General features: G+C 45.4%; 1 protein-coding gene across 1 annotated transcript in view; it reads right to left on the reverse strand.

The window, feature by feature from the left end:
• The window catches only part of LOC309563289 (transient receptor potential cation channel subfamily V member 6-like), a gene marked incomplete at both ends in the record, with an annotated part of 71145 nt that overhangs the window by 20148 nt on the left and 23104 nt on the right, over positions 1–27893 (reverse strand). The window contains 3 exons of the mRNA XM_082267693.1: positions 2506–2678; positions 3576–3674; positions 22846–22983. Of these exons, the coding sequence (XP_082123819.1) occupies positions 2506–2678; positions 3576–3674; positions 22846–22983 (410 nt within the window). The remainder of the gene's footprint in view (positions 1–2505; positions 2679–3575; positions 3675–22845; positions 22984–27893) is intronic.

The raw sequence follows: 27893 nt of genomic DNA on the forward strand, positions 1-27893 counted from the left end.
ATAAACCCCCCGAAAAACAAAAAAACACAAATGTGATCAAAAACCACCAAAAGAAAACTCTATTTGCGGGGCTGAAGTGGTTAAACTCAGTTTGCAGAACCACAACTAATGGTACAATTTCAGCGCATGAGACAAAACATTTTGTGCATACCTCCTTTAGCCCCATCATGCATCATCTTCTCTCTTGACAATAAATGAACTTGTCCCCACACTGCCAAGTAATACTCCTGTTTGGTCCCTATGCATTCAGGAATGTATGCCTGGAATGCAGATGCGTTCTAGGTTTACATTCTTGAACCCATATAATGCAAAAAGCAAGTACCACTCAGCACTGTCCCTGCCCTGTCAAGCCGAAGCACACTTCAGGCTGCAAAAGACTTTGACAGGCTGCAGGCAGTGGGGCAAGACCCTGAACCAGTGCATCTGTGCATACTAAAATGTCGGCATAGGATACACAAGGGCTAGATGCGTTGTGTGCTAATAGCCGAAGCCAAAAATTATGCTGCCTCTCACAAAGCAAAATCATTGGGAATGTTTTTAAGTGTATTTGAAGCCCCTGCTCCTGTAATGTTTGGCAGCCAACTATGTCAGATTTATCAATGCAGAGACAGATTTTTCATACTAAAAAGACACACAGTTAAGCATTGGTCAGGGTCAGGCTGCATTCGGTCATAGAGCAAAATCTGTAGCTTATACGCTTGCGCAAGGCTGAAGGGAAGGCTGGAGGTCAGCTTTAATGTGGATAAAAAGAAAGTACCTTTGTTATTTGGATACATTGTCGACCAGGCTTTTTTTGGCACCTTTTGTTTACAAGTTTAAACAAGTATTTTTTGCTTGAAAAGAACTCCCAAATGTTATACATTTTTTTAAGCAGAGACCTTATGGAATAAAATGGTTATTGTTGCATTCCCCAATGTTGCACTGTATTTGCGCAGCAGATTTTTAAACGCAATTGTTTTGGGAAAAAAAATAATTTTAATTAATTAAAAAAAAAAAAAACACACAATATACAGTATCTTACAAAAGTGAGTACACTCCTCACATTTTTGTAAATATTTTTGTTATATTTTTTCATATTTTTTCATGTGACAACATTGAACACATGACACTTTGCTACAATGTAAAGTAGAGAGTGTACAGCTTGTATAACAGTGTAAATTTTCTGTCCCCTCAAAATAATTCAACAATCAGCCATTAATGTTGAAACCGCTGGCAACAAAAGTGAGTACACCCCTAAGTGGAAATGTCCAAATTGGACCCAAAGTGTCAATATTTTGTGTGGCCACCTTTTTTTTTCAGAACTGCCTAAATCGTCTTGGGCATGGAGTTCATCAGAGCTTCACAGGTTGCCACTGGAGTCCTCTTTCACTCCTCCATGACGACATTATGAAGCTGGTGGAGGTTAGAGACCTTACGCTCCTCCAACTTCTCATGCGCCCCTCAACTTCTGATGCCCCACAGATGCTCAATAGATTTTAGGTCATGCTTGGCTACTCCATCATCTTTACCCTCAGCTTCTTTAGCAAGGCAGTGGTCATCTTGGAAGTGTGTTTGGGGTCGTTATCATGTTGGAATATTGCCCTGTGGCTCAGTCTCCAAAGGGAGGGGATCATGCTCTGTTTCAGTATGTCACAGTACATGTTGGCATTCATGGTTCCCTCAATGAACTGTAGCCCCCCAGTGCCGGCAGCACTCATGCAGTCCCAAACCATGACACTCCTACCACCATGCTTGACTGTAGTCAAGACACACTTGTCTTTGTACTCTTCACCTGGTTGCCGCCGCACACGCTTGACACCATCTGAACCAAACACGTTTATCTTGGTCTCATTAAACCACAGGACATGGTTCCAGTAATCCATGTCCTTAGTCTGCTTGTCTTCAGCAAACTGTTTGCGGGCTTTCTTGTGCATCATCTTTAGAAGAGGCTTCCTTCTGGGATGACAGCCAAGCCATGCAGACCAATTTGATGCAGTGTGTGGCATATGGTCTGAACACTGACAGGCTGACCCCCCCAAGCATTCCAGCGGCTAATGAGGAAGTCAGCCGCCGGCTGCAGAAAACAAATACCAGGATTATGTCTGATATCTTCTGCCATAATCCCAGTAAACCCCTTGCTATATATATATTGCGGCCGGCAAGTGGTTAAAATACCAAAATGTTATACTGGTAAGATATTTTATTAGTAATATCTCTTCTCACATCAGGCTTCCAACTGCAAATGGTGTCTCTATGCCCAGTGAAGTGTAAACAGGTCATCCCTAAATCGCTGTGCAGCCCATTACTATATTTAAATTTGGTAATAATATTCCGAATATCTGCCTCTTGTGCTATAGGAATACTTTTTAATGGCAGAGGCCCATTAAACTCTCACCCCATTCTACAATCCTCCCCCATCAGGGTTATATTTTGCTGTTGACCATGCATCCACTCCACCATTTTTGCAACCCTATAATACAAAAACAATGAACATTTCTGCTCTGCAGGACCCTTCCGTATACATACCACGGTGTTACCTTCCCTTGCCGCCATCTTCAGTGGGGTCAGCCCATCATTGTTGGTGATCTCTTCTAAACCGGGCCCAAACTTCTCCTTGTGATGGCCCAAGATGAGGTCGTACATCTGACAGGCAGACATTTTGTTGGATTGTAAGGCCAGAATATGGAGGATGGTGTTCCCTGCATGAGAGGGAGAACAAAATTGGAAAACTGGGATTCTAAATGAATAGTTCAAATATTTGGGATATATACTGTACATTAACATAGTTATGGTGGGCCTTCACCCTAAATTACCCCTTGGTACCCAAGGGTAAAACAAGTTAAATGAAAGACAAAACCAGCTCAACTCACCAACCAGTCTAATTACCAACCAAATTAACCTATCCAACAGTATGCGTTAAGAACAGGGGTTTAGTTCCCCTTCACAGCACCCTGTATTACCTGCAGTCCTACCCCTTCTAAATTTATGAGAGTCTCCACAGTGGCAGCATTGCATTCTAATGGATAGATAAGGGGCAGGTGGGCCTGGAGGTAGCCCAAACCTCCCTCACTATAGCAGTGATCTACTGCTGCAAAGAGATCCAGGAAAAAGCTGCAACAAAGTAAGTGTCATGGTGTCACTCACAATGTCACATAATTTCCAATGTAAGTACATTGCAAAACCATTGTATATATATTGATCTGCAAGATCAAAATCCCAGGAGCTGATCATTTCTATTCTTGAGGATACCCAGCTGTCACTGACAGCTGACAGTTTTCAGCCTGCATCCCAGCTGGGACCTGAGAGTACTGCTGATTCCTGGTTCTTGGTACCCTCCTATCCTTTATAGCCAAGGAAGCTACCATTTTGGCCTCTCACATGTGATCAGTTATGACACCAGCCATTTAATAGCTCGCAGTTTGGTTGACAACAGAAGCAGCTGTGATAGTTATCATACACCGCATGCCTTGAATTTAACTGTTTTGGGTAACTTGCTAAATTGATGGGTTTAGGTCCACTTCAGGGATTCAAGAACAGAAAGACGTATAAGTAGTGACAGAATAAATTAATTTGTGCAGCAGAGTAATAAACCTCACCGTGGGAATCTTTGGCCTCTGCATCTGCTCCATGTTGCAGTAATATTCGGACCAGCTCTGCATTCCCCACGCAGGCAGCAAAGGAAAGAACGTGTTCTCCTGTCATATACAAATAAAGATCTCTTTACTTCCAAAATTTTAGATTATTACTGGTCTTATTAAAGTAGATGTAAACCCAACCACAAACATCCCATATAAGATGAACCATGTTAATGTAAATTCAGATTTCTTTAAATTTATTTATCATTTTTAATATATTTTTTTTAAATCTGCTGATTTAATTAAAATAATAGGTGCTTCTGCCATGAAGGTCCTCATTCAGATTTTTCCTTTTGTAGGCTGGCAGCGCTAAGCTCCAGTTTTCCAATTTACTTCCTGCATTGCCCCCCTGTCTCAGGCTTTCAATGGAGACTTTCAACACGCATTACACAGGTATGAACCACAGTTGGCACCATCAGGAAACCCTCCCTGGGAAATGCTATGCAGCCATTGCTGAGGTGCATGCAGGCAGGACGTGGCTACAAAGAAGATGTTGCAACAAAGGATGAAAAATGGTGAAAACTGTATTTTATTAAAAAAAATGGCAATGCACAATGCTTCGGCAAAATAAATAGTATTAAAACAGGGTTTACACCTAACTTAAATTTTTTAAAGAATTCACAACTTAATGTGTCAAACGCTGAACATTGGTGAAACCAAGTCCCTCCCTTGCTGTTCAACAGTAAAATGTCAGAGTTTTGGTGTGCAGTAGATAATCCAGTATTTGGCAGTTAAATTATAGGATTATGTCTTAGTGTTAAGAAGTGCTTGGCTAAACCTTTACTTGTGCTAGCTCCATGCACAAACTTTTGCAGGCTCCATGTATAGGCTAAACCTTGACTTTTATAGGCTCCATGTATAGGCTAATCTTTGACTTGTGTAGGCCCCATGTATTGGCTAAACTTGGACTTGTGCAGGCCCCATGTTTTATAGTTATATATTCGGTAAGGTTGAAAAAAGACACCAGTCCATCCAATTCCAACCTGTGGTGTGTGTGTCAACCACGTATTTATGTCAATAGTAAATCAAATAATCCCTGCATTTTGTGATTGTTAAGATGCCCATCTAATAGTTTTTTTAAACTATTGATGCTTCCTGTTGATACCACTGCTTGTGGAAGATAATTATACATCCCTACTGCTGCATACCCTCTACGCAGATTAAGGTTAAACTGCTTCTTTTCCAATTTTAGTGAATGGCCACATGTCTTTTTAAACTCCCTTTCACTGAATGCTAGGGTCAACAGTAATGTATTTGTATATTGCTATCATATCCCCTCTCAAGCATCTCCTCTCCAGAGAGAATAAGTTCAATGCTTGTAGTCTTTCCCCATAGCTGAGACCCTTTATTAGCTTTGTTACTCTTCTCTGAACTCTTTCCATTTCCAGCACATCCTTCTTGAGGACTGCTGCCCAGAACTGGATGGCGTACTCAACATGCTGGACAAGAGTCTTGTAGAGTGGGAAAATTATAATTTTATTTCTGGAGTAAATCGCCTCTTTTATTGCATGCTAATATTCTGTTGGCTTTGTTTGCAGTAGCTTGGCATTGCATGCCTTTGTTGAGCCTGTTATCTACTAGGACCCCCTGGCCCTTTTCCATCCTGTATTCCCCCAGAGGTTCTCCTTCTAGCGAGTAACTTGCGTTCGTATTTTTAGCAACCAAATGCATTACCTTACATATTTCAACATTAAACGTCATTTGCCATGTAGTTGCCCACAACATAGGCTAAACTTTGACTTTAGCAGGCCCCATGTATAGGCTAAATCCTTACTTGTGCCAGCTCCATGTACAGTAAAGGCTATACCTTCACATGTTCAGTCCCCATACCTAGGCTCAACTTCGACTTGTGCAGGCCCCATGTATATGCTAAACTTTGACTTGTGCAGGCCCCATGTATAGGCCAAACCTTCACTTGTGCAGGCCCCATGTATAGGCCAAACCTTCACTTGTGCAGGCCCATTGTATAGGCTAAACTGTGACTTGTGCTGACTCTGTGTATAGGCTAAACCTTGGCTTGTGACAGCTCCATGTATAATCTAAACCTTGACTTGTGACAGCTCCATATATAGGATAAATATTGACTTGTGCAAGCCCCATGTAGAGACTAAACTTTGACTTGTAAAGAACCCATGTATAGGCTAAACCTTAAAGTGGAATATCAGTCAAATTCTAACTAAGCCTAAATCTACTCCCACCCCCACTTTAAGACTATCTACCCTGTAAAAGAAAAAGAGTTTTATACATACCTATTTTGAAGCTGCTCCGGTTCTGTCTCATGAATGGGTCCCAGCGCTGGTTTCATGGTAGAGGAAAGGCAGCAACAACGGCTGCTGAGCCTGGGCAATGACGTCAGCCATAGGGTTACTATGGGGCAGCTGTTGTCGACTGTCCCTTCTCTAAACTGAATTTGGCGCTGGAAGTCGGTCATGTGACCAGACCAAAGCGTTTTTTTGTTTTTTTTTACAGTTGACTTGTGCAGACCCATGTATAGACTAAACCTTAATTTTTGCAGGTCCTAAGTATTGCCTAAACAAACCTAGGATCCATTAGAACTCCACATGGATCTAAAAAGTAGCACGGATATCTGTAAACCCTTATAATGAACTTCACATTTTTGTTCTCATTTGGTCAATTAAATACTCCATTGGAAGTTTTTTTAATTATCTTCTTTTGTTTTGGGGTAATGCAGCCACTATATCTAAAGACAGAAGTGCAGTAGAAGTAAGTGAAGGGTTTTATTTTGGAAACATAATCCCATACAATGAAATCTGCCCACATCTTACAGAGTTTTTCTTTTCTTTTTTCCATGGTGGCTAGACTTTCTGATAACTGATTGAGTGACAAAATATTTAGCTGCCTTTGTAGCCAATTCTATTTTTCTAAATTCCCCAAATTCCTGATACATTATACAATGTTGCATCCCCTATGTCATAGACCTGTGAAAACATCTGACATGCTTCAGTAAGAACAACATGCAGAACAACAACTAAATGTTAAATATTCTGTCATTTGGCAAAATCAGCAATTTCTTTTCAGCAAAATATTTTTGCTATATATTTTTTTTTTTTCGTACAAAATATGCTGACTCACCTCCAGATCAAAAGTCTTGAAGATTAAGGGCAATGAATGGCTTTAATCAGGACGGAGGGCTTCTAACAGGATTGTGTTTTACACGTAAAGCATACACCCAGTAAAAATGGATTTTTGTTTTGGATGGAGAAGGGTGGAAACCTCTGTCAGGCTTTTTTTTATGGTTCAGCTTGGACCAATGTAACCATTCATGGTATCATTTCTGGCCTATTCCAGCCCTCTGGAATCTGGAGATCACCGTAGTGGGCACCCCTACTCCAATGATCTCCACTAGCTTCGGGATTCTGTGCCAAGCGGCTGCCCTGTCACATTGTAAACCAAGAAGGTTGCATGGGCATCATTCAGAAAACGATTGGTACACTCTCTTTGGTTGCAAAGCGTTCTCAGATTGAATGAGGTGGGGAGGTAGGACGGTGATGTTACAATCTCTAGCTTGTCCAATCAGAGAATGTTTTGCATTCATTGGCAAAAAAGTGTTCTGTGAATGGTATCTGTGTTGAGGAGGTAACCTCCTGTGTTCACCATGTAACAGGTCAACAGCTCGGCTCGGAAACTGGAAGCTAGTGGAGATCAGTGTAGCGATGTCTACTACAGTGATTTCCAGATTCTAGGTGGATCGGCCAGGTATGATATATGCATAGTTACATACATTGGCCCATGAAAGACAATTGTAAGTACATAAAGATGTCCATACCTGTAGTCAGTCAAGAATAATACCAAATGAAAATCTTGAGAGTTCAAAATCTTTAATTGTCTTACTGGTGACAGCAAGAAAAGTAAAGGACATCCAACACATTTCAGAGGCCACAATATCTCTCTTCATAATGGGTGAGTGGAGCAGCACAATATTTTATGGACCTGAAAGTGCTCCTATGCAGATTGGTCAGCAGGCAGGGGATATTAGAGAGGACAATCAGTGGTCACGTTCACACCAAAATGACAAGGGACCCTGATCTACATAGGATCACTTTTGAATAAATCTATAGTATGTAATATTCTGCTCTTCCACCCAGCCCTAAAGAAGAGCATTTTGTGCCCCCCAAACATGTTGGCTGCCCTTTGCTTTTCTTGCTGTCACCAACCAAACAAATAAAGATTTTGGACTCATGATTTTCACTTAGCACTTTTATTGACACTTGGATTGCTCAGTTTAGTTGAACCCCCTCTTCTAAAGGGTCCCTCCTTTGTGGGGAACTGCCAAGCCCAAGTCATCAGACTCAAGTAATAACTTTGTCCACCTTTTAAAAAACAGTGAAAATTTATGTTCAGCGCCTCGCAATCACATTTTCTTTTTAATGTTCTCTGCGCCCCTAATGTGAAAGTTTCAACTTACCTCCTGTCCTAGTGACAACCTGCCATCCATGGTATTATCAGAAAAAATGATACAGTCATTAGTAAAAGCCTGAAAAAAAGCGTTTAGATTGTCAATTTTAAATGCAAGATAGTAATGGTGAATCTGTGGTCATGGAAGAACAAGAGAGTTAAACTCCGTCCCACTAAAGTAATATTTTATGTTATAGCAATTTGTGGGCTAATTTAGTTTCTGAATTCTTATTTCTCTGGGATAAGCAGGCAGGGAGTTTTGGAGGCACCCATTCAACTTTTGTGTCTTCCAGTTCCTCATGTTACATTATTTATGATATACTGTATATATAATATATGCTGGAGAATATAAGATGATAAAAATCCATTAGGGATTGTGGGAAACCCTTATAATGGGCACAGAAAGTGTGCAGACCCGGAAACTCAGCATAGGGATGGTGGGGGCCCTCATAATGGCTAAAGCAGGTATGCAGACTCAGGAAATCAGGATGGTGGGGAACCTGCATAATGGCAAGCGGTTGTTCAAATGCAGGAACTTAGTGCACGAATAGAGTTTCCTAAAGATGTTAGAGACTGTCAGGTTGGTTATCTCTCTATCATCTACTAAAACAGAAGTATACATTGTTTGTGGACTGACCCATGAATTATTTTTTCCATCAGTCATCCTCTTCTATTCCACAGGATGAAGTCAGAAGGATGAGTTTAGAATGCAGGGCTTTCATTACAAGTATGCTCACAGTATTTTTAGAAGCTGCTACAGGCATGTCAGGAGTAGGGATGGCCTTGCGGTTCGCGGCATTGTTCGCGGCGGCCGTATTAGTTTACATTGGGGAGAACTTTGACCCATGACACAGCCATCAGGTGGAACAGGACAGCCAATTGAGACATCTCAGCACATGGACATACCCCCTACCTTATAAACAGACCTGACCTGGCGGCCATTTCACATTCTGCTTTTTGTCAGTATAGGGAGTAGGGTTGAGCGGACACCTAGATGTCCGTGTTCGACGGGTTCGGCCGAACTTTAAAAAAAAGTCCGGGTCCGTGTCCCGGACTTTTACCGAACTTTTCCCGGACACCGAACCCCATTGAAGTCAATGGGGACCCGAACTTTAAGGCACTAAAATGGCTCTAAAACACCAATGGAAAGGGCTAGAGTGCTGCAAATGGCAGCAAAACGTAATTAAGAGCATGGCAAGTGCTCTGCAAACAAATGTGGATAGGGAAATAACTTAAAACAACAAAAAAAAAACAGAAAAATAAAACAATGTTCTTCATCTCTGAAGGACGAGGCCCATATGGAGTAGGAGGGAGGTTGAGGTGGTGGTGGATGTGGCGGTGTCATAGGCGTGCGCACAGGGTGTGCCGGGTGTACCTGGGCACACCCTAATCACCTAGGGCACATAGCATTATCGCTCTGTTTGCCAGTGAGGAGATGGGAAAGATCTCCCTCGGACCTGCTCTGCTCTATTTCTCTTTGCCAGCAGGGAGAGTAATGTATCGGGGCCATGTACATGTAGGCAAACACATGCATGTGTATTTCAACTTTGGGGTGCACACCCTAATGCAATAGGCTGCGCACACCTATGGGCGGTGTAGGTGGAAGCGGCGGTGGAGGAGGACCAGGGCCGGATTAAGAGCATCATGGTCTTGGTGCTGAGGATTTTGAAGGGCCTTAAGGGCCGTGCCTTGGCATGCACCCAGAGGAGGAAGGGTGCAGCCATGCATGCCTAATTCAACATGGGATGCTGTCTCTGAAGCCCATAAACACATCCATGCATCGGCAACTGTCCCTCCTTGTCAGGCCTTCGCGCTGTGTGGGGAGGTTCTGAGGGAGCTGCCTGGGGAAGCGAGCATAGAAGCCAGACTTCTGTGTTTACAAGTGACAGAAGAGCGGTCACAGTGAATATGGCCAACCCGGGGCCTGTATAAAAGGTAGGGGCCTGGAGCTGCAGCTCCAATAGCCCCTACGTTAATCTGGCCCTGAGGAGGAGGACGAGGTAGCCAACACTGCTTCTTTTCACAAATTTTAAATGAGGGTACACCCCAAAAGAGTGAGAAAGAGCAAAAATGGAACAATGGGTGGGTAAGGTCGGTATCCATTGCTATTCTGCACAAGGTACAGAAAAGTCCCGTGGGATCCATGCCTGGTTCATTTTAATGAACGTGAGCTTGTCCACATTGTCTCTGGACAGGCGGCTGCGCTTGTCTGTTATAACGCCCCCAGCCGTGCTAAATACCCGTTCAGATAATACACTGGCTGCAGGGCACGCCAGCACCTCCAAGGCGTAAAGGGCAAGCTCAGGCCATGTGCCCAATTTGGAGACCCAGAAGTTGAAGGGGGCAGACCCCTCATTCACTACATGTAGGCGTGTGCACACATACTGCTCCACCATGTTGGTAAAATGCTGCCTCCTGCTAAGACGTTCCATCTGAGCTGCTGGTGCTGCTGTTTGTTGTGGCGTGCTGACAAAGCTTTTCCACATTTCGGCCATGCTAACCCTGCCTTCTGAGGTGCTGGTGGTGCCCTGGTTGCGTTGGCGACCTCCTCCTCCTCCTCCTCCTCCTCCTCCTCCTCCTCCTCTGCCTTGTGCTTCCACTGTGGCCCCGCTGTCAGATGGGAATGCCAGCAGCATTGCATCTACCAGCGTGCGCTTGTACTCGCGCATCTTGCGATCGCGCTCCAGTGAGTGAATTAAGGACGGTACGTTGTCCTTGTAACGGGGATCCAGCAGCGTGGCCACCCAGTAATCAGCACAAGTTAGAATGTGGGCAACTCGGCGGTCGTTGTGGAGACACTGCAGCATGTAATCGCTCATGTGTGCCAGGCTGCCCAGAGGCGACGAAAGGCTGTCCTCTGTGGGAGGTGTATCGTCCGTGTCCTCTGTATCCCCCCAGCCACGCACCAGTGATGGCCATGAGCTGGCCTGGGTGCCACCCTGCTGTGAACATGGTTCCATCTCCTCCTCCATCTCCTCCTCCTCATCCTCCAGAACTGTGCCCCTGCTGGACAATTGTGTCTCTGGCATTTGTGTGTGCAGGAACCCACCCTCGGAGCCCCTTGCGAATGACTGCCCTGAAAGCCTTTGAAATGTTACCTCTTCATCTTCCTCCTCCTCCTCCTCATCCTGTGCCACATCCTCTTCCATCATCGCCCGAATTGTTTTTTCAAGGAGGCATAGAAGTGGGATAGTTAAGCTGAGAACGGCGTCATTGCCACTGGCCATGTTGGTGGAGTACTCAAAACAGCGTAACAAGGCACACAGGTCTCGCATGGAGGCCCAGTTATTGGTGGTGAAGTGGTGCTGTTCCGCAGAGCGACTCACGCGTGCGTGCTGCAGCTGAAACTCCACTATGGCCTGCTGCTGCTCGCACAGTCTTTGCAGCATGTGCAAGGTGGAGTTCCACCTTGTGGGCACGTCACATATGAGGCGGTGAGCGGGAAGGCCGAAGTTACGCTGCAGCGCTGCCAGGCGAGCAGCAGCAGGGTGAGAACGCCGAAAGTGCGCACAGACGGCCCGCACTTTCTGCAGCAGCTCTGACATATCGGGGTAGTTTTTAAGGAACCTCTGCACCACCAAATTCAGCACATGCGCCAGGCAAGGGATGTGCGTCAAACCGGCTAGGCCCAGAGCTGCTATGAGATTTCGCCCATTATCAAAGCTTCAGAAGTATGAGATGAACCCCAAAAACTTGGAAAGGTGGATCTCACATGTACCGACACAGACTATTCCGCAATTTAATTGATCCCCAAAGGTTTTTATTGAATAGCGGAATAGGAAATATGATCAAAAAAAAGTGTATGTTTTTCACACGTACAGAAGCACACTAGGCCCCAATTACTATTGTTTGTACCCCTAAAAGGACGGATGAGGAGGAGGAGGATGAAACAGGCAGCACCCTCAAATCTTCAGAAGTATGAGATTGTGTTCACTGTACCCCACAAAGATTGTGTTCACTGCACCCCAAAAGGATTGTCTTCACTGCACCCCACAAAGATTGTGTTCACTGTAATCCACAAAGATTGTGTTCACTGTACCCCCCAAAGATTTTGTTCACTGCACCCCACAAAGATTGTGTTCACTGTACCCCACAAAGATTTTGTTCACTGCACCCCACAAGGATTGTCTTCACTGCACCCCACAAGGATTGTCTTCACTGCACCCCACAAAGATTGTGTTCACTGTACCCCACAAAGATTGTGTTCACTGCACCCCAAAAGGATTGTCTTCACTGCACCCCACAAAGATTGTGTTCACTGTACCCCACAAAGATTGTGCTCACTGTACCCCCCAAAGATTTTGTTCACTGCACCCCACAAGGATTGTCTTCACTGCACCCCACAAGGATTGTCTTCACTGCACCCCACAAAGATTGTGTTCACTGTACCCCACAAAGATTGTGTTCACTGCACCCCAAAAGGATTGTCTTCACTGCACCCCACAAAGATTGTGTTCACTGTACCCCACAAGGATTGTCTTCACTGCACCCCACAAGGATTGTCTTCACTGCACCCCACAAAGATTGTGTTCACTGTACCCCACAAAGATTGTGTTCACTGCACCACAAAAGGATTGTCTTCACTGCACCCCACAAATATTGTGTTCACTGTACCCCACAAGGATTGTCTTCACTGCACCCCACAAGGATTGTCTTCACTGCACCCCACAAAGATTGTGTTCACTGTACCCCACAAAGATTGTGTTCACTGCACCACAAAAGGATTGTCTTCACTGCACCCCACAAAGATTGTGTTCACTGTACCCCACAAAGATTGTGTTCACTGTACCCCACAAAGATTTTGTTCACTGCACCCCACAAAGATTGTGTTCACTGTACCCCACAAAGATTGTGTTCACTGCACCCCACAAGGATTGTCTTCACTGCACCCCACAAGGATTGTCTTCACTGCACCCCACAAAGATTTTGTTCACTGCACCCCACAAAGATTGTGTTCACTGTACCCCACAAAGATTGTGTTCACTGCACCCCAAAAGGATTGTCTTCACTGCACCCCACAAAGATTGTGTTCACTGTACCCCACAAAGATTTTGTTCACTGTACCCCACAAAGATTGTGTTCACTGTACCCCACAAAGATTTTGATCACTGCACCCCACAAGGATTGTCTTCACTGCACCCCACAAGGATTGTCTTCACTGCACCCCACAAAGATTGTGTTCACTGTACCCCACAAAGATTGTGTTCACTGCACCCCAAAAGGATTGTCTTCACTGCACCCCACAAAGATTGTGTTCACTGTAATCCACAAAGATTGTGTTCACTGTACCCCACAAAGATTTTGTTCACTGTACCCCACAAAGATTGTGTTCACTGTGCCCCACAAAGATTTTGTTCACTGCACCCCACAAAGATTGTGTTCACTGCACCCCAAAAGGATTGTCTTCACTGCACCCCACAAAGATTGTGTTCACTGTACCCCACAAGGATTGTCTTCACTGCACCCCACAAAGATTGTGTTCACTGTACCCCACAAAGATTGTGTTCACTGTACCCCACAAAGATTTTGTTCACTGCACCCCACAAAGATTGTGTTCACTGCACCCCAAAAGGATTGTCTTCACTGCACCCCACAAAGATTGTGTTCACTGTACCCCACAAGGATTGTCTTCACTGCACCCCACAAGGATTGTCTTCACTGCACCCCACAAAGATTGTGTTCACTGTACCCCACAAAGATTGTGTTCACTGTACCCCCCAAAGATTTTGTTCACTGCACCCCACAAGGATTGTCTTCACTGCACCCCACAAAGATTGTGTTCACTGTACCCCACAAAGATTGTGTTCACTGTACCCCCCAAAGATTTTGTTCACTGCACCCCACAAGGATTGTCTTCACTGCACCCCACAAGGATTGTCTTCACTGTACCCCACAAAGATTGTGTTCACTGTACCCCACAAAGATTTTGTTCACTGCACCCCACAAAGATTGTGTTCACTGCACCCCAAAAGGATTGTCTTCACTGCACCCCACAAATATTGTGTTCACTGTACCCCACAAGGATTGTCTTCACTGCACCCCACAAGGATTGTCTTCACTGCACCCCACAATGATTGTGTTCACTGTACCCCACAAAGATTGTGTTCACTGCACCACAAAAGGATTGTCTTCACTGCACCCCACAAAGATTGTGTTCACTGTACCCCACAAAGATTGTGTTCACTGTACCCCACAAAGATTTTGTTCACTGCACCCCACAAAGATTGTGTTCACTGTACCCCACAAAGATTGTGTTCACTGCACCCCACAAGGATTGTCTTCACTGCACCCCACAAGGATTGTCTTCACTGCACCCCACAAAGATTTTGTTCACTGCACCCCACAAAGATTGTGTTCACTGTACCCCACAAAGATTGTGTTCACTGCACCCCAAAAGGATTGTCTTCACTGCACCCCACAAAGATTGTGTTCACTGTACCCCACAAAGATTTTGTTCACTGTACCCCACAAAGATTGTGTTCACTGTACCCCACAAAGATTTTGATCACTGCACCCCACAAGGATTGTCTTCACTGCACCCCACAAGGATTGTCTTCACTGCACCCCACAAAGATTGTGTTCACTGTACCCCACAAAGATTGTGTTCACTGCACCCCAAAAGGATTGTCTTCACTGCACCCCACAAAGATTGTGTTCACTGTAATCCACAAAGATTGTGTTCACTGTACCCCACAAAGATTTTGTTCACTGTACCCCACAAAGATTGTGTTCACTGTGCCCCACAAAGATTTTGTTCACTGCACCCCACAAAGATTGTGTTCACTGCACCCCAAAAGGATTGTCTTCACTGCACCCCACAAAGATTGTGTTCACTGTACCCCACAAGGATTGTCTTCACTGCACCCCACAAAGATTGTGTTCACTGTACCCCACAAAGATTGTGTTCACTGTACCCCACAAAGATTTTGTTCACTGCACCCCACAAAGATTGTGTTCACTGCACCCCAAAAGGATTGTCTTCACTGCACCCCACAAAGATTGTGTTCACTGTACCCCACAAGGATTGTCTTCACTGCACCCCACAAGGATTGTCTTCACTGCACCCCACAAAGATTGTGTTCACTGTACCCCACAAAGATTGTGTTCACTGTACCCCCCAAAGATTTTGTTCACTGCACCCCACAAGGATTGTCTTCACTGCACCCCACAAGGATTGTCTTCACTGCACCCCACAAAGATTGTGTTCACTGTACCCCACAAAGATTGTGTTCACTGTACCCCCCAAAGATTTTGTTCACTGCACCCCACAAGGATTGTCTTCACTGCACCCCACAAGGATTGTCTTCACTGTACCCCACAAAGATTGTGTTCACTGTACCCCACAAAGATTGTGTTCACTGTACCCCACAAAGATTTTGTTCACTGCACCCCACAAAGATTGTGTTCACTGCACCCCAAAAGGATTGTCTTCACTGCACCCCACAAAGATTGTGTTCACTGTACCCCACAAGGATTGTCTTCACTGCACCCCACAAGGATTGCCTTCACTGCACCCCACAAAGATTGTGTTCACTGTACCCCACAAAGATTGTGTTCACTGCACCCCAAAAGGATTGTCTTCACTGCACCCCACAAAGATTGTGTTCACTGTACCCCACAAAGATTGTGTTCACTGTACCCCCCAAAGATTTTGTTCACTGCACCCCACAAGGATTGTCTTCACTGCACCCCACAAGGATTGTCTTCACTGCACCCCACAAAGATTGTGTTCACTGTACCCCACAAAGATTGTGTTCACTGTACCCCCCCAAAGATTTTGTTCACTGCACCCCACAAGGATTGTCTTCACTGCACCCCACAAAGATTGTGTTCACTGTACCCCACAAAGATTGTGTTCACTGTACCCCACAAAGATTTTGTTCACTGCACCCCACAAAGATTGTGTTCACTGCACCCCAAAAGGATTGTCTTCACTGCACCCCACAAAGATTGTGTTCACTGTACCCCACAAGGATTGTCTTCACTGCACCCCACAAGGATTGTCTTCACTGCACCCCACAAAGATTGTGTTCACTGTACCCCACAAAGATTTTGTTCACTGCACCCCAAAAGGATTGTGTTCACTGCACCCCAAAACGATTGTGTTCACTGCAGCCCACACACAGAAAAATGGATGTGGATCACTGACACCTGCCTATCTCCTATCCCACACCACACAGCAATATCGATTGTAGTTTGTAGAACACACTGACCCTATAATTCAGCAGACTCTATCCCTAAAATGCCTACAACTCGCCCTGCCTAAACACTCCGACCTGACCCTAATTTCTATCCGGACACCAATTCGTTTTCCCTGCCTGTCTTTCCCTAATCAGCAGCCAGCACGTATGTGTGCTCTGTCCCTAAGCTAAGCAGCAGAATGACGCCGCTGCGGCTGCCTCGAACTTATAAAGACTTGGTCACATGCTTCAGACGGCCAATCACAGCTACTCATACATTTGCAGGCATGGCTGGGATAGCTTAAGGCACACCAGTTAAACGATTGTTGATTGGCTGTTGAAAGCCCGCCATGAAAAGAGCGCCAAAACATGCAAAACCCGGAAATAAAACGACCGAACACGGATTTTTTACCCGAACATACAGTAAAGTGTCCGTGTCCGTGTTCGGGTAACAAAAATCCAATTATTCGGTACGAACACGAATAATACAGTCCGTGTTCGCTCAACACTAATAGGGAGAGGTTTGCTGTGTGCACCAGGGACAGATTGTCAGTGACACAAATCGCTCTGTTAAGGTCCACAAAAGTCCTTTTAAGGACTAGTATTTGGTATAGGTGTACTATTCTTTGGTGTGCAGTGCACTATATAGGGGTGTAATACACTTATAATATACTTTCTAATATAGAAAGCATATTATAGTGGATTTGTATTGCGCACTGTGCAGCATTGTGACTGGTGTGGTGAGCGTTTCTGCAGCAATACTACATTTACAAACAGTAACAAAAGCACTTTTAAAAGTATTATAACTGGTGTGATAGACCAGTGGCCCCCCTAAATGACAGATTGAAGCGAGGTGTTATCTGAGTATACTTTTATAAGTGTATTTGTGTCCTGCAAAAATATTGCCTCTTTTGCTGCATTATCTCTGCTAAACACAGTGCCAAACTTACTGGCTAATTTTTTGTACAACTGGTGTGATAGACCAGTGGCCCCCCAATACCACAGATTGAAGTGGGGTGTTATCTGAGTATACTTTTATAAGTGTATTTGTGTCCTGCAAAAGTATTGCCTGTTTTGCTGTGTTAACTCTGCCACACACAGTGCCAAACTTGCTGGCCAATTTTTTGTACAACTGTTGTGATAGACCATTGGCCGCCCAATACCACAGATTGAAGCGGGTGTTATCTGAGTATAATTTTATAAGAGTATTTGTGTCCTACAAAAATATTGCCTCTTTTGCTGAGTTAACTCTGCTACACACAGAGCCAAACTTACTGGCCAATTTTTTGTACAACTGGTGTGATAGACCAGTGGCCCCCCCAATACCACAGATTGAAGTGGGGTGTTATCTGAGTATATTTTTATAAGTGTATTTGTGTCCTGCAACAATATTGCCTCTTTTGCTGCGTTAACTCTGCTACACACAGTGCCAAACTTACTGGCCAATTTTTTGTACAACTGTTGTGATAGACCAGTGGCCCCCCAATACCACAGATTGAAGCGGCGTGTTATATACCTTGTTCCACATAAACTGCGCTTCTCTAGAGACTTTTGTCACAGGGTAATTTAAAAAATGACAGGCAGAGGAAGAGGCAGGCCCTTACGCAGGGGTGGTAGGGGTAGGGCAGGAGCAGTAGGCCGGAGCCAAAGTGTGAAGTTTCAGAAGGTGCGTTCGATTACGTCAAAGGATGCACCAGACTTGGTTGAGTGGCTCACTCAGCCTTCCTCTTCTGCACCTTCCTCCTCCTCTCTATCTGCACCCTCTTCACTCTCTGCTGTGTGCACCCTCAAAGACACCACCACCAACACCATCACCACCATATACCCTCCGCTTGAGTCACTGGAATTATATTCCAATCCATCACAAGACATTTTCGATGCGCAGCCATTGTTGGCATCGGATCAGGAAGAGGAGGTAGCAACAGCCGCCACTCAGCAGTCTGACGACAGTACCCAGATCAGCCCGAGGAGGTTGGTCCCCTCTGTTGCTGCCTACTCCTAGATTTCTAATGTTAATGGTGGGGAAGGTGACATCACACGTGCGCCCACAATAGAGGTAGAGGAGGGGAGTTCAGAGGGAGAGACGGACCAGCAGATAGGGAGGAGTAGCAGGCAGAAGTTACATTGCACAGGAGGGACAAAGCAGACTGCTAATGTATCAGGAGTGAGCCATCAACCATGTACAGTCACATCTGGCGCTCCCAGGACGCCGGCACATGGCTCCGCAGTGTGGGCTTTTTTAAATGTGTCTGTTGCTGACAATAGTGTTGCCATGTGCAGCCTTTGCAGTCGACCCATAAGTCGCGGTAAGCCCAACACTCACCTAGGGACAACCGCCTTAAGAAGGCACCTGGACTTCCATCACTGAGCCCAGTGGGAGCCACACCTTCAGAACCCACAAAGCCACACTCCATGCTCTCCCCGTCCAGCCTCTTCTCCTTCTCCTCACAATTGTCCTCCACTCCACCTTCCATCATGCCATCCTCACGTTGTTCTGGAAAAAGGCAGGCTTCCGTGGCCCAAATGTTGGAGCGTAAAAAAAAAATGATTAAGCCGGATAACCCTCTTGCCCAACGGTTGACTGCTGGCTTGCCGGAACTGATAGCCCGCCAACTACTGCCATATCAACTGGTGGAGTCAGAGACCTTTTGGAAATTTGTGACCATTGGAACACCACAATGGAAGGTCCCAGGCAGGAAATATTTTTTACAGAAGGGCATTTTAAAGCTGTATGGCCATGTTCAGCTGCAAGTGAATGTATCTCTGGCACACAGTGTCAGTGCCAAGATACATCTGACCACAGACACATGGTCTAGCAAACACAGGCAGGGAAGGTATATAACTTTTACTGCCCACTGGGTGAACTTTCTGACGGCCGTCAAGCATGTAACCCGCGGCACCCGTGTAGATTTGGTTTTATCGCCATGGATTGCATGCAGGCCTGCCTCTTCTTCTCCTCCTCCTACTCCATCCTCCCTCTCCTCCTCGGCTGACTCCTCCTTTTCCGCTGCTACCGTCTCTTCCGCTGCACCACCCAAGATCCCCAGAACCTATTTTACATGCCAGGTGAGACGTTGCCATGCTGTGCTGCGTCTGTTGTGCCTGGAAGCCAAGAGCCACACTGGTCCTGCACTCCTTTCAGCTCTGCGTTCACAGGCAGATCAGTGGATGACACCGCTGAATTTGACAGTTGGTAAAGTGGTGTGCAACAACGGTGCCAATCTGCTGAGCGCGCTGAAACAGGGCAAAATTACACACTTGCTATGCATGGCACACGTCCTGAACTTGGTCGTGCAGCAATTCATTGCCAAATACCCTGGGGTCCAGGACGTCTTGCGGAAGGCCAGGAAAATCTCAGGCCATTTCAGAACATCTTACACAGCCATGAGATTCAGTAGCGACACAACCTGCCCCTCAGGCGTCTTATTTGCGACGCGATGGAACTCAACCTTGTATATGCTTGATAGGCTGCTCCAGCAGAAACATGCAGTTAACGACTACCTGTACGAACTCTGCGGCAGGACAGGTTCTGGGGAGCTTGGGTTTTTTTCACCTTGCCAGTGGCTGCTTATGCGCGACGCATGCAGACTTCTGCGGCCATTTGATGAGATCACCAAACTGATCAGTCACGGCCAGGGCGCCATCAGTGACATCGTACCTTACGCCTTCTTTCTGGAGCATGCATTGCGTCATGTCATTGATCAAGCGGTCAAGGAGCAGGAGCAGGAAGATGAGGAAGTCCCAATGTTGGATGAATTCCCAGGGGATGCTACTCCATCTGAGACAAGTCAACAACAGGAGTCTGAAGAGGAGTTGGAGGAGGATAGTGCCAGGGCGGATGAGGAGGAGCAAGAAGAGCATGCTTTAAACCTTTCTGGGATCGCTGGTGTTGTCCGTGGATGGGGGGAGGAGAACGAGGACGACATTATCCTGGATGATGAGCTGGAGCCAGGCCACTACACATTTTCCAGTTCAGTGCGAATGGGGGCCTTCCTGCTCCAGTGTTTTAAGGGGGACCCCCCTATAAAAAGCATAAAGGGCAAGGACCAGTACTGGATGGCAACGTACTTAGACACCCGGTACAAACAAAAAAATGGCGGAAATGTTACCACCATCACAGAGGGCGGTCAGAATTCAGCACTTCCAGGCCTTGCTTCGAGAAATGCTGCATTCTGCTTTTGCATGCGCTGGCAGAGGAATTTCCACTCACAGAGAAACAGTTGTGGGTAGCAATCCAACAGCGCCTGCAAGAAGAGGGCGGTTTGAAGATGTGTTGGTCACTTCAGATATGAAATCATTCTTTCAGCCGACCCAGCGACAGCTGTACTCCTGATCCAGGATCAGGAAACGCCTAGACCGACAGGTGTCAGACTACATCGGGTTAACGGCCGATGTGGGCGCTCTGAGGAGTGATGAACCCCTGGACTACTGGGTGGGAAGGCTTGACCTCTGGCCAGAGCTTGCACAATTTGCAATGGAACTGTTGGCTTGCCCCCCATCCAGTGTCCTGTCCGAAAGGACGTTCCGCGCAGCTCATGACAGTGTTGAATACCTCACATTTGTAAAAATGAATGAGGTATGGATCTCTGAGGAATTCAACACATGTGACCAGTAGACCATGTTTGATTACAATTCCTCATGACAGGCCAAACATATCTGCCAGACCGCCATCCACTCACAACAATTCATGGTCCTTGTCTTCGGTAAATACAGCGGCATAAAAGGCATTTCATGTCCATTGAATGTCTAATTTTTGGGGCCTTTCATGGCCGAAAATTATTTTTTCTGTCAATGCCTAATGTACATCCAGCCACAGAATAGAACGTTCTTAGCTGTCAGGTAAACGCATGTGGGCTAATTTGTGGGGCCTATACTGGCCGACACTTACTTCTGTATCCTGTGAATGCCTAATGTACCTTCAGCCACAGAATACAACGTTCTTAGCTGTCAGGTAGACCCATGTGGGCTCATTTTTGGGGCCTGGAATGGCCGACACTTACTTCTGTATCCTGTGAATGCCTAATGTACCTTCAGCCACAGAATACAACGCTCTTATCTGTCAGGTAAACCCATGTGGGCTAATTTGTGGGGCCTATACTGGCCGACACTTACTTCTGTATCCTGTGAATGCCTAATGTACCTTCAGCCACAGAATACAACGTTCTTAGCTGTCAGGTAGACCCATGTGGGCTCATTTTTGGGGCCTGGAATGGCCGACACTTACTTCTGTATCCTGTGAATGCCTAATGTACCTTCAGCCACAGAATACAACGTTCTTAGCTGTCAGGTAGACCCATGTGGGCTCATTTTTGGGGCCTGGAATGGCTGACACTTACTTCTGTATCCTGTGAATGCCTAATGTACCTTCAGCCACAGAATACAATGTTCTTAGCTGTCAGGTAAATGCATGTGGGCTAATTTTTGGGGCCTGTACTGGCCGACACTTACTTCTGTATGCTGTGAATGCCTAATGTACCTTCAGCAACAGAATACAACATTCTTAGCTGTCAGGTAAATGCATGTGGGCTAATTTTTGGGGCCTGTACTGGCCGACACTTACTTCTTTATCCTGTGAATGCCTCATTTTTCAGACTGGAATTGAAAATCAATGGGTCTGTAAACGTTCCGCCAAATTGTGGAAGGGATGCGGACCCATTTTACAGATGTGTGAATGGACCCTATATGTATTTGACATGTTTTTACAGGCTGCTGTCAGTTCTGGCTGATTTAGGAAAAAAATAAAATTTAGGGCAGCTTTTCCAATAGCAATACTTCTGTTATGACAGTGTCCATGTGGTGGGACTATTTGTGCACAGCTAGTAAGTATTTTGTGGCTGCAAATATGACCTAAAGGTTTTTATAGGTCGCCTCCCATTAAAGTCAATGGGGCCCGCCGTGAACATTTGAGAAAGTTTGTGGCTAACGTTTGCGAACCGCCTTCACTAGTCAGGAGCATATTCGCTCCTGCTCTGTCATAGCTGCTGGTTTCAGCATCCTGGTTTTGGCTATGGCATTCTCCTTGTTTGTCTGTCCACCTGCAAGGTGATTGATTGTGGCCATTCTATGGGTGGAAACCGAACCTGATTTCAGTCAAACCTGCAGGCTTATGCTTGTGATAGAGTATGTAATACCTGATCAAGCTGCCTGTTTGTCTTCCCTACTCTGCTAGATTGGATTTCCCTGTGTATGACCATGGATCGGATAATGACTATTCTCTGAACTCTGCCTGCCTTGTACCTGGACTTTCATTGAACCACACTGCCTGTCTGCCAACCGCAGGTACCTGTTTGCTTTGCTCAGTTTGCACCAGCCCTGGCGTAGTGGCCAGGCACTATAGCATTGTGTATAAGTCGTGGGGGCCACCGAGTATTGGTAGGCCTGCTTGCCATATAGGAAAGGGGGCTGCTATAGGTGAAGAACACAGTAGCCAGCTATAGTGTCTGACCACATACGTTAAGGGTAAGCATGACAGGATACAGATATAACAAATCATTATTTATGGTATATTTTTTAGACCAAAAGGGAGCAAAAAAAAAAAAGTTCAATGTTAGGGTTTACATAGTTTTTGGATCGCTGTCCATCCATAAATGAAATATCAGTCTCGGGCAGAAAACAGGAAAGCATACGCAACTCACCAAAATAGAAGGAGTTAGATTTGAGCTGGAAGTACGTTCCGACTGCCCTTGGCACAGATACATTGGCACCATTCTGTATCAGCTCTTGCACAACTGCCAGATTCTGATGCATTACAGCAATGTGCAGCGCTGTCTGACCTGCCAAGACACAAGAAAGGGGAAAGCTATGAACACAAAAGGACTGATATCCTATTCTTCAGACCTGTCAGTGAGTATTTGGTGGATTTCCTTGCAGGGAAATTACATTTAAAACTTCAGACAACACATTTTTCCCTAGTTTTGGAGAGGTTGGGGTTGGTTTAAAAGTCGCTTCATTTTGTTGTCTGTGTCCCCCATTGAAAACATTTTCCCTAATTTCTTGTCCCAGAAATATGTTAAATAAAGAGGCATTACTATAGATCACGGGGTCCAATAGGAACATGTTGATGGGCCACCTAGTGAGTTTCTTACTGTCTTTGATCTTAACGTTAGGATGGGCCACCCCAGTAACCTCCCTACTTTCTTTGATCTTAACATTAAGTATGCCTAAATCAAGGACAGGTAGATTGAAGACCTTCCTTGGCTTCCTGTGTATGGGCAGAAGGCCTTTAGCAAGGATCTACAGGAATACTAAACAACAAGGTTGCTTGATGCCCCAGTGCAGTAGTTCCAGACAAGATCCATCAGAGGCTGAATACTCACCTGATCCAAACACTACAGGGTCATGGGTTTTCCCAGGACAAGATTTAGAAAGGAGACCTGTCAGAGCTGTTACTCCTTCTCTCTACCACTGCCAGTCCTCTACCAAAGCCAGTGTCCATACTTATGCAGCTGTATGATGACTTGTTGGGCCTCCTTTGATTACCAGCAAACAATCACTTAGTATACAGTTCACACATTCATCCTTACTCTCAATGGCTTGTTGCTCAATAAGCAGTCCATGGGTGTTGGTTTTTAGTATTTATTTGTGGAACTTGGATGGGAGAAGGGAATAGTAGGATATTCTGACTGGAACTATATACATTGGATAAGGACAACTCTCACTTGGACTCATCAGGTTGCTTGTGGAAGCAGTCTCACTACTTAAACCATACTGCCACATATATGGAAAGGGTTAAGTGTCCTTGCTCTTTCTCCAGCAATAGACTTGGTGATCTACTTTATCTTCAGGATAATCTCTAGCATCCCCTTTACTGACACCCATCCACTGACTCTTCTAGCTGCAGGGGTGGCCCCCCTCAGGTCAGGCCACTTAAAACAGATCTGTACTCACTGTAGTGCAGAATCAGAGCCTTCCAGTGTCTCCCCTCCCACTCAGCTTTACATGACCTTTGGGTTCGGTTCCTCTCTAGCTCTTTAGGCCGACCACCTGAGGCCGCATGGCACCTCTACAGAGGAGGAGGCAGCAGCCCCCTCCCTCCAAGACTTCTCTCTCCAGCTGAAAGACCCCGAGCACATGTGCTCCTGGCATTTATACAGTATCCCAGCATGCACAGATGCATTTTCCTCTGCCAAATCACCAGGGCTGTACCAAATGCCTGTGCACACATTTGTAAGGTTTCCTCCCACTGTCTAATATGCCTCCCTATTGAACCAGTGTGAAACACTCTGCAGACAGACTGAGATGCACCTGAGCTCATTGAGAACACCTCACTAGCAAATCCTGCTCTCTAGTGGGCAGAGAATAATATATATGTACCTGCAATCCCTCTGGTAAGCAGAAAGGATACAAAACTCTACTCTCCCTCTAGCACTTACCTAGGAGGGTGCTATATCCACCCCCTGCCAAACTGAGCCATGTCCTCACTGGCTCTGGGCATCCTCCCCTACAAAAATACCTATAGAATATGTACATGGAGTATCCCAGATTTACAGGACCTCCAGATTCAGGTCCTCTCTAGCTCTTTAGGCCTTCAGGTTGACCATCTGAGGCCGCATGGCACCTCTACAGGGGAGGAGGCAGCCGCCCCCTCCCTCCAGGACTCCGCTGAAAGACCACAAGCACATGTGCTCCTGGCATTTATACAATATCCCAGCATGGACCAAGGCACTTTCCTCTGCCAATCACCAGGGCTGTACCAAATGCCTGTGCACTCATTTCTCAGGTTTTCTCCCACTGTCCAATATGCCTCCCTATTGGACCAGTGTGAAACACTCTTCAGACAGACTGAGTTGCCCCTGAGCACATTGAGCAGACCTCACTAGCAGATCCTGCTCTCTGGTAGGCAGAGAACAATAAAGATTTACCCTTCAATCCCTCTGGTAAGCAGAAAGGATTCAAAATTATACTCTGTCTCTAGCACCTACCTAGGAGGGTGCTACACTTACTTCTGGTTCCCCAGGTATAGCTCGCTGGAATGAGGAGGCTTAGTCTGCTTCTTTTTGGAAGTGTTCTTTATTCCTGCAACAGACATCATAGTCCATTACTTCATGGTTCGATCAGACATGGGTGGTTGGATACAGTGCCCACTCCTGGGTTTTCTCTTTTAAGGAAAAACAATCTTTGGAGCACAGGTGGAACGTAAATCGGCATTGCTGCTCTTTTAAACAAGCTTTTACTGATCGTCAACACTAAAAGTGTAATTTTTCAGTGTGTAATTCAATAAACCTTTTGCACTGCACTATGAGAGGCATTTGCTTTTCCTTCCTGTTTCTCTGTATGAGATCGAATCTGGAATCATGAAGGTTTAATTATTACTGATGGCTGATGTGACCAGCTTCTTAGCCTGGCCTAAGGACCATTGAGAGTGGTATCCCTAGATCACAAACTTGCTTTTTGTGACTACCTGTAATGGGGTCATACAGTTCTGGTGAGAGGGATGTGTGCCTAAATGTTAGTGAAAGAAGACACAGAAATATTCACATATTGGTGTTTGGAATTTATAAGATTTATTTTATGCTTGGTTGGAGACACCTGGTGGCTGTTTATGGACACTGTGCTTATAATTGTTATTTTATTGAGTTGTATTGCACTTGTTTATGCACTTTATTGATTTATACTTTTTTTGGGCACCTCCTAATTTTTACTGTTTTTAAGAGAAAGCTTTTTTTCCAATATGTTATTTCAAATTCAAAATGGGAGGGTCTGGTTCATTATAACCTGTTGATGCACTCATGATGAAGAAAGCTGTAGGATCTGCCTCCCTTTAGAAGTATTTTACCCATGGGTAGTATTAAGAGATAGAAATGGAAAAACTGGGAAAAAAACAGGTTTCTTTCCATTTTTTTTTTCCAGAAGTGGAAATATGTTCTTTTACAATGATAAATAATATATCTATGTCATTGGATTCAAACTATATAACACAAAGAACTTAATGAAAGATTTCTGAGACTTTATGTAAAGTCTTAAATTATTGCAAGTTCTAACAGCTGAACACCATCAAATCTTGGAACATAATTCAAGTAACACTGTAGTCACTGGAGTTCTCAAACAAGTGAAATATGCATTTTAACCACTAGGGGACACTGCAGGGTAAACGCTCTGGTTTTCTTGTGGGCTCCATCTTGTATCTGTTACATCTGGGTGATTGTTGGGATACAGTATGTAAAATTTTCTATCCTCTCAGGCTTTAAAGTGGAGCTCCACCCAGAAAGGGATGTTCTACTGTAAGGCCTCCTCCCCTGTTCCTACATAGTTACATAGTTAGGGAGGTCAAAAAAAGACATCAGTCCATCCAGTTCAACCTATGATGTGTGTGTGTGTGTGTTTGATGTTAACCGTACATTGTATACCCCTGTATGTTTTGGTCTTTAAGGTGCCCATCTAATCGTTTTTTAAATCTATCGATGCTCCCCGCTGATACTACTGCTTGTGGAAGAGAATTCCACAACCCCACTGCTCTGACAGTAAATAACCCCCTACGTATTTTAAGGTTAAACCGTTTTTCTTCTAGTTTTAGTGAGTGGCCACGTGTCTTATTGTATTCCCTTTCTCTGAAAAGTTTGTTCCTTTATGCTAGGGTCACCAGTACAGTACTTGTACATTGATATCATATCCCCCCTCAATCGTCTCTTCTCAAAAGAGAATAAGTTCAGTGCTTGTAGTCTTTCCTCATAGCTGAAGTCCTCCATTCCCCTAATTATTTAATTATTTTTGTTGCCCTTCTCTGGACTTTCTCCAGTTCCAGCACATCCTTTCTGAGGACCGGTGCCCAGAACTGGACAGCATACTCCAGATGTGGCCAGACCAGGGACTTGTAGAGTGAGAGAATAATCTCTTTATTTCTGGAGTGAATCCCCTTTTTTATACACGCCAGTATTCCGTTTGCTTTGCTTGCAGCAGCTTGGCATTGCATGCCACTGCCAAGCCTGTTGTCCATCAGTACCCCCAGGTCCTTTTCCATCCTAGACTCTGGCACCCAAGTGCATTACTTTACATTTTTCAACATTAAACCTCATCTGCCATGTAGTTGCCCACCCCATTATTTTGTTCAGGTCCACTTGTAAGGTTTCCACATCCTGCATAGAAGATATTGGCATGCTTAGTTTAGTATCATCTGCAAATACGGAGATTGTACTAGATATCCCCTCCTCTAGATCATTTATGAATACATTAAACAGGATTGGTCCCGGGACAGAACCTTGGGGGACCCCACTTTCCACACCCGCCCAATCCGAGTACTCCCCATTAATCACCACCCTCTGGACTCTCCCCTGGAGCCAGTTCTCTATCCAGGTACTCACCCTATGGTCCATACCTACCTTCCTTAGTTTGTACAGTAAGCGTTTGTGGGGAACTGTGCCAGGAGCATTTCTTTGCTCCTGGTGAAGAAATGGCACTGTTGGGGAGTGGGGGGCGAGCGAGTACCTGATTTTGACAGGTACCCGGCCCCCAATTCCACTTCGATCGCCTAGGGGATAAAAAGCAGGAGTTCTCCTCCCCCCACCTCCCTTTCCCCAGTCTTCCAGGACATGCGACAGGTCCCAGAAGACTATGGGACTATTCACAAGGTGCAGCGCCACTTGCGCACGCACAGTGGGCAGCCGGCTGTGAAGCCGCAAGCTATCACAGCCAGGTGCCCACAGTTAACATGCCGGCATGGGAGACAGACGACAAGAGGAAAGAACGG

The sequence above is a fragment of the Pelophylax lessonae genome (genome assembly GCF_965119305.1).
Source record: "Pelophylax lessonae genome assembly, chromosome: 9".
NCBI lineage: Eukaryota > Metazoa > Chordata > Amphibia > Anura > Ranidae > Pelophylax > Pelophylax lessonae.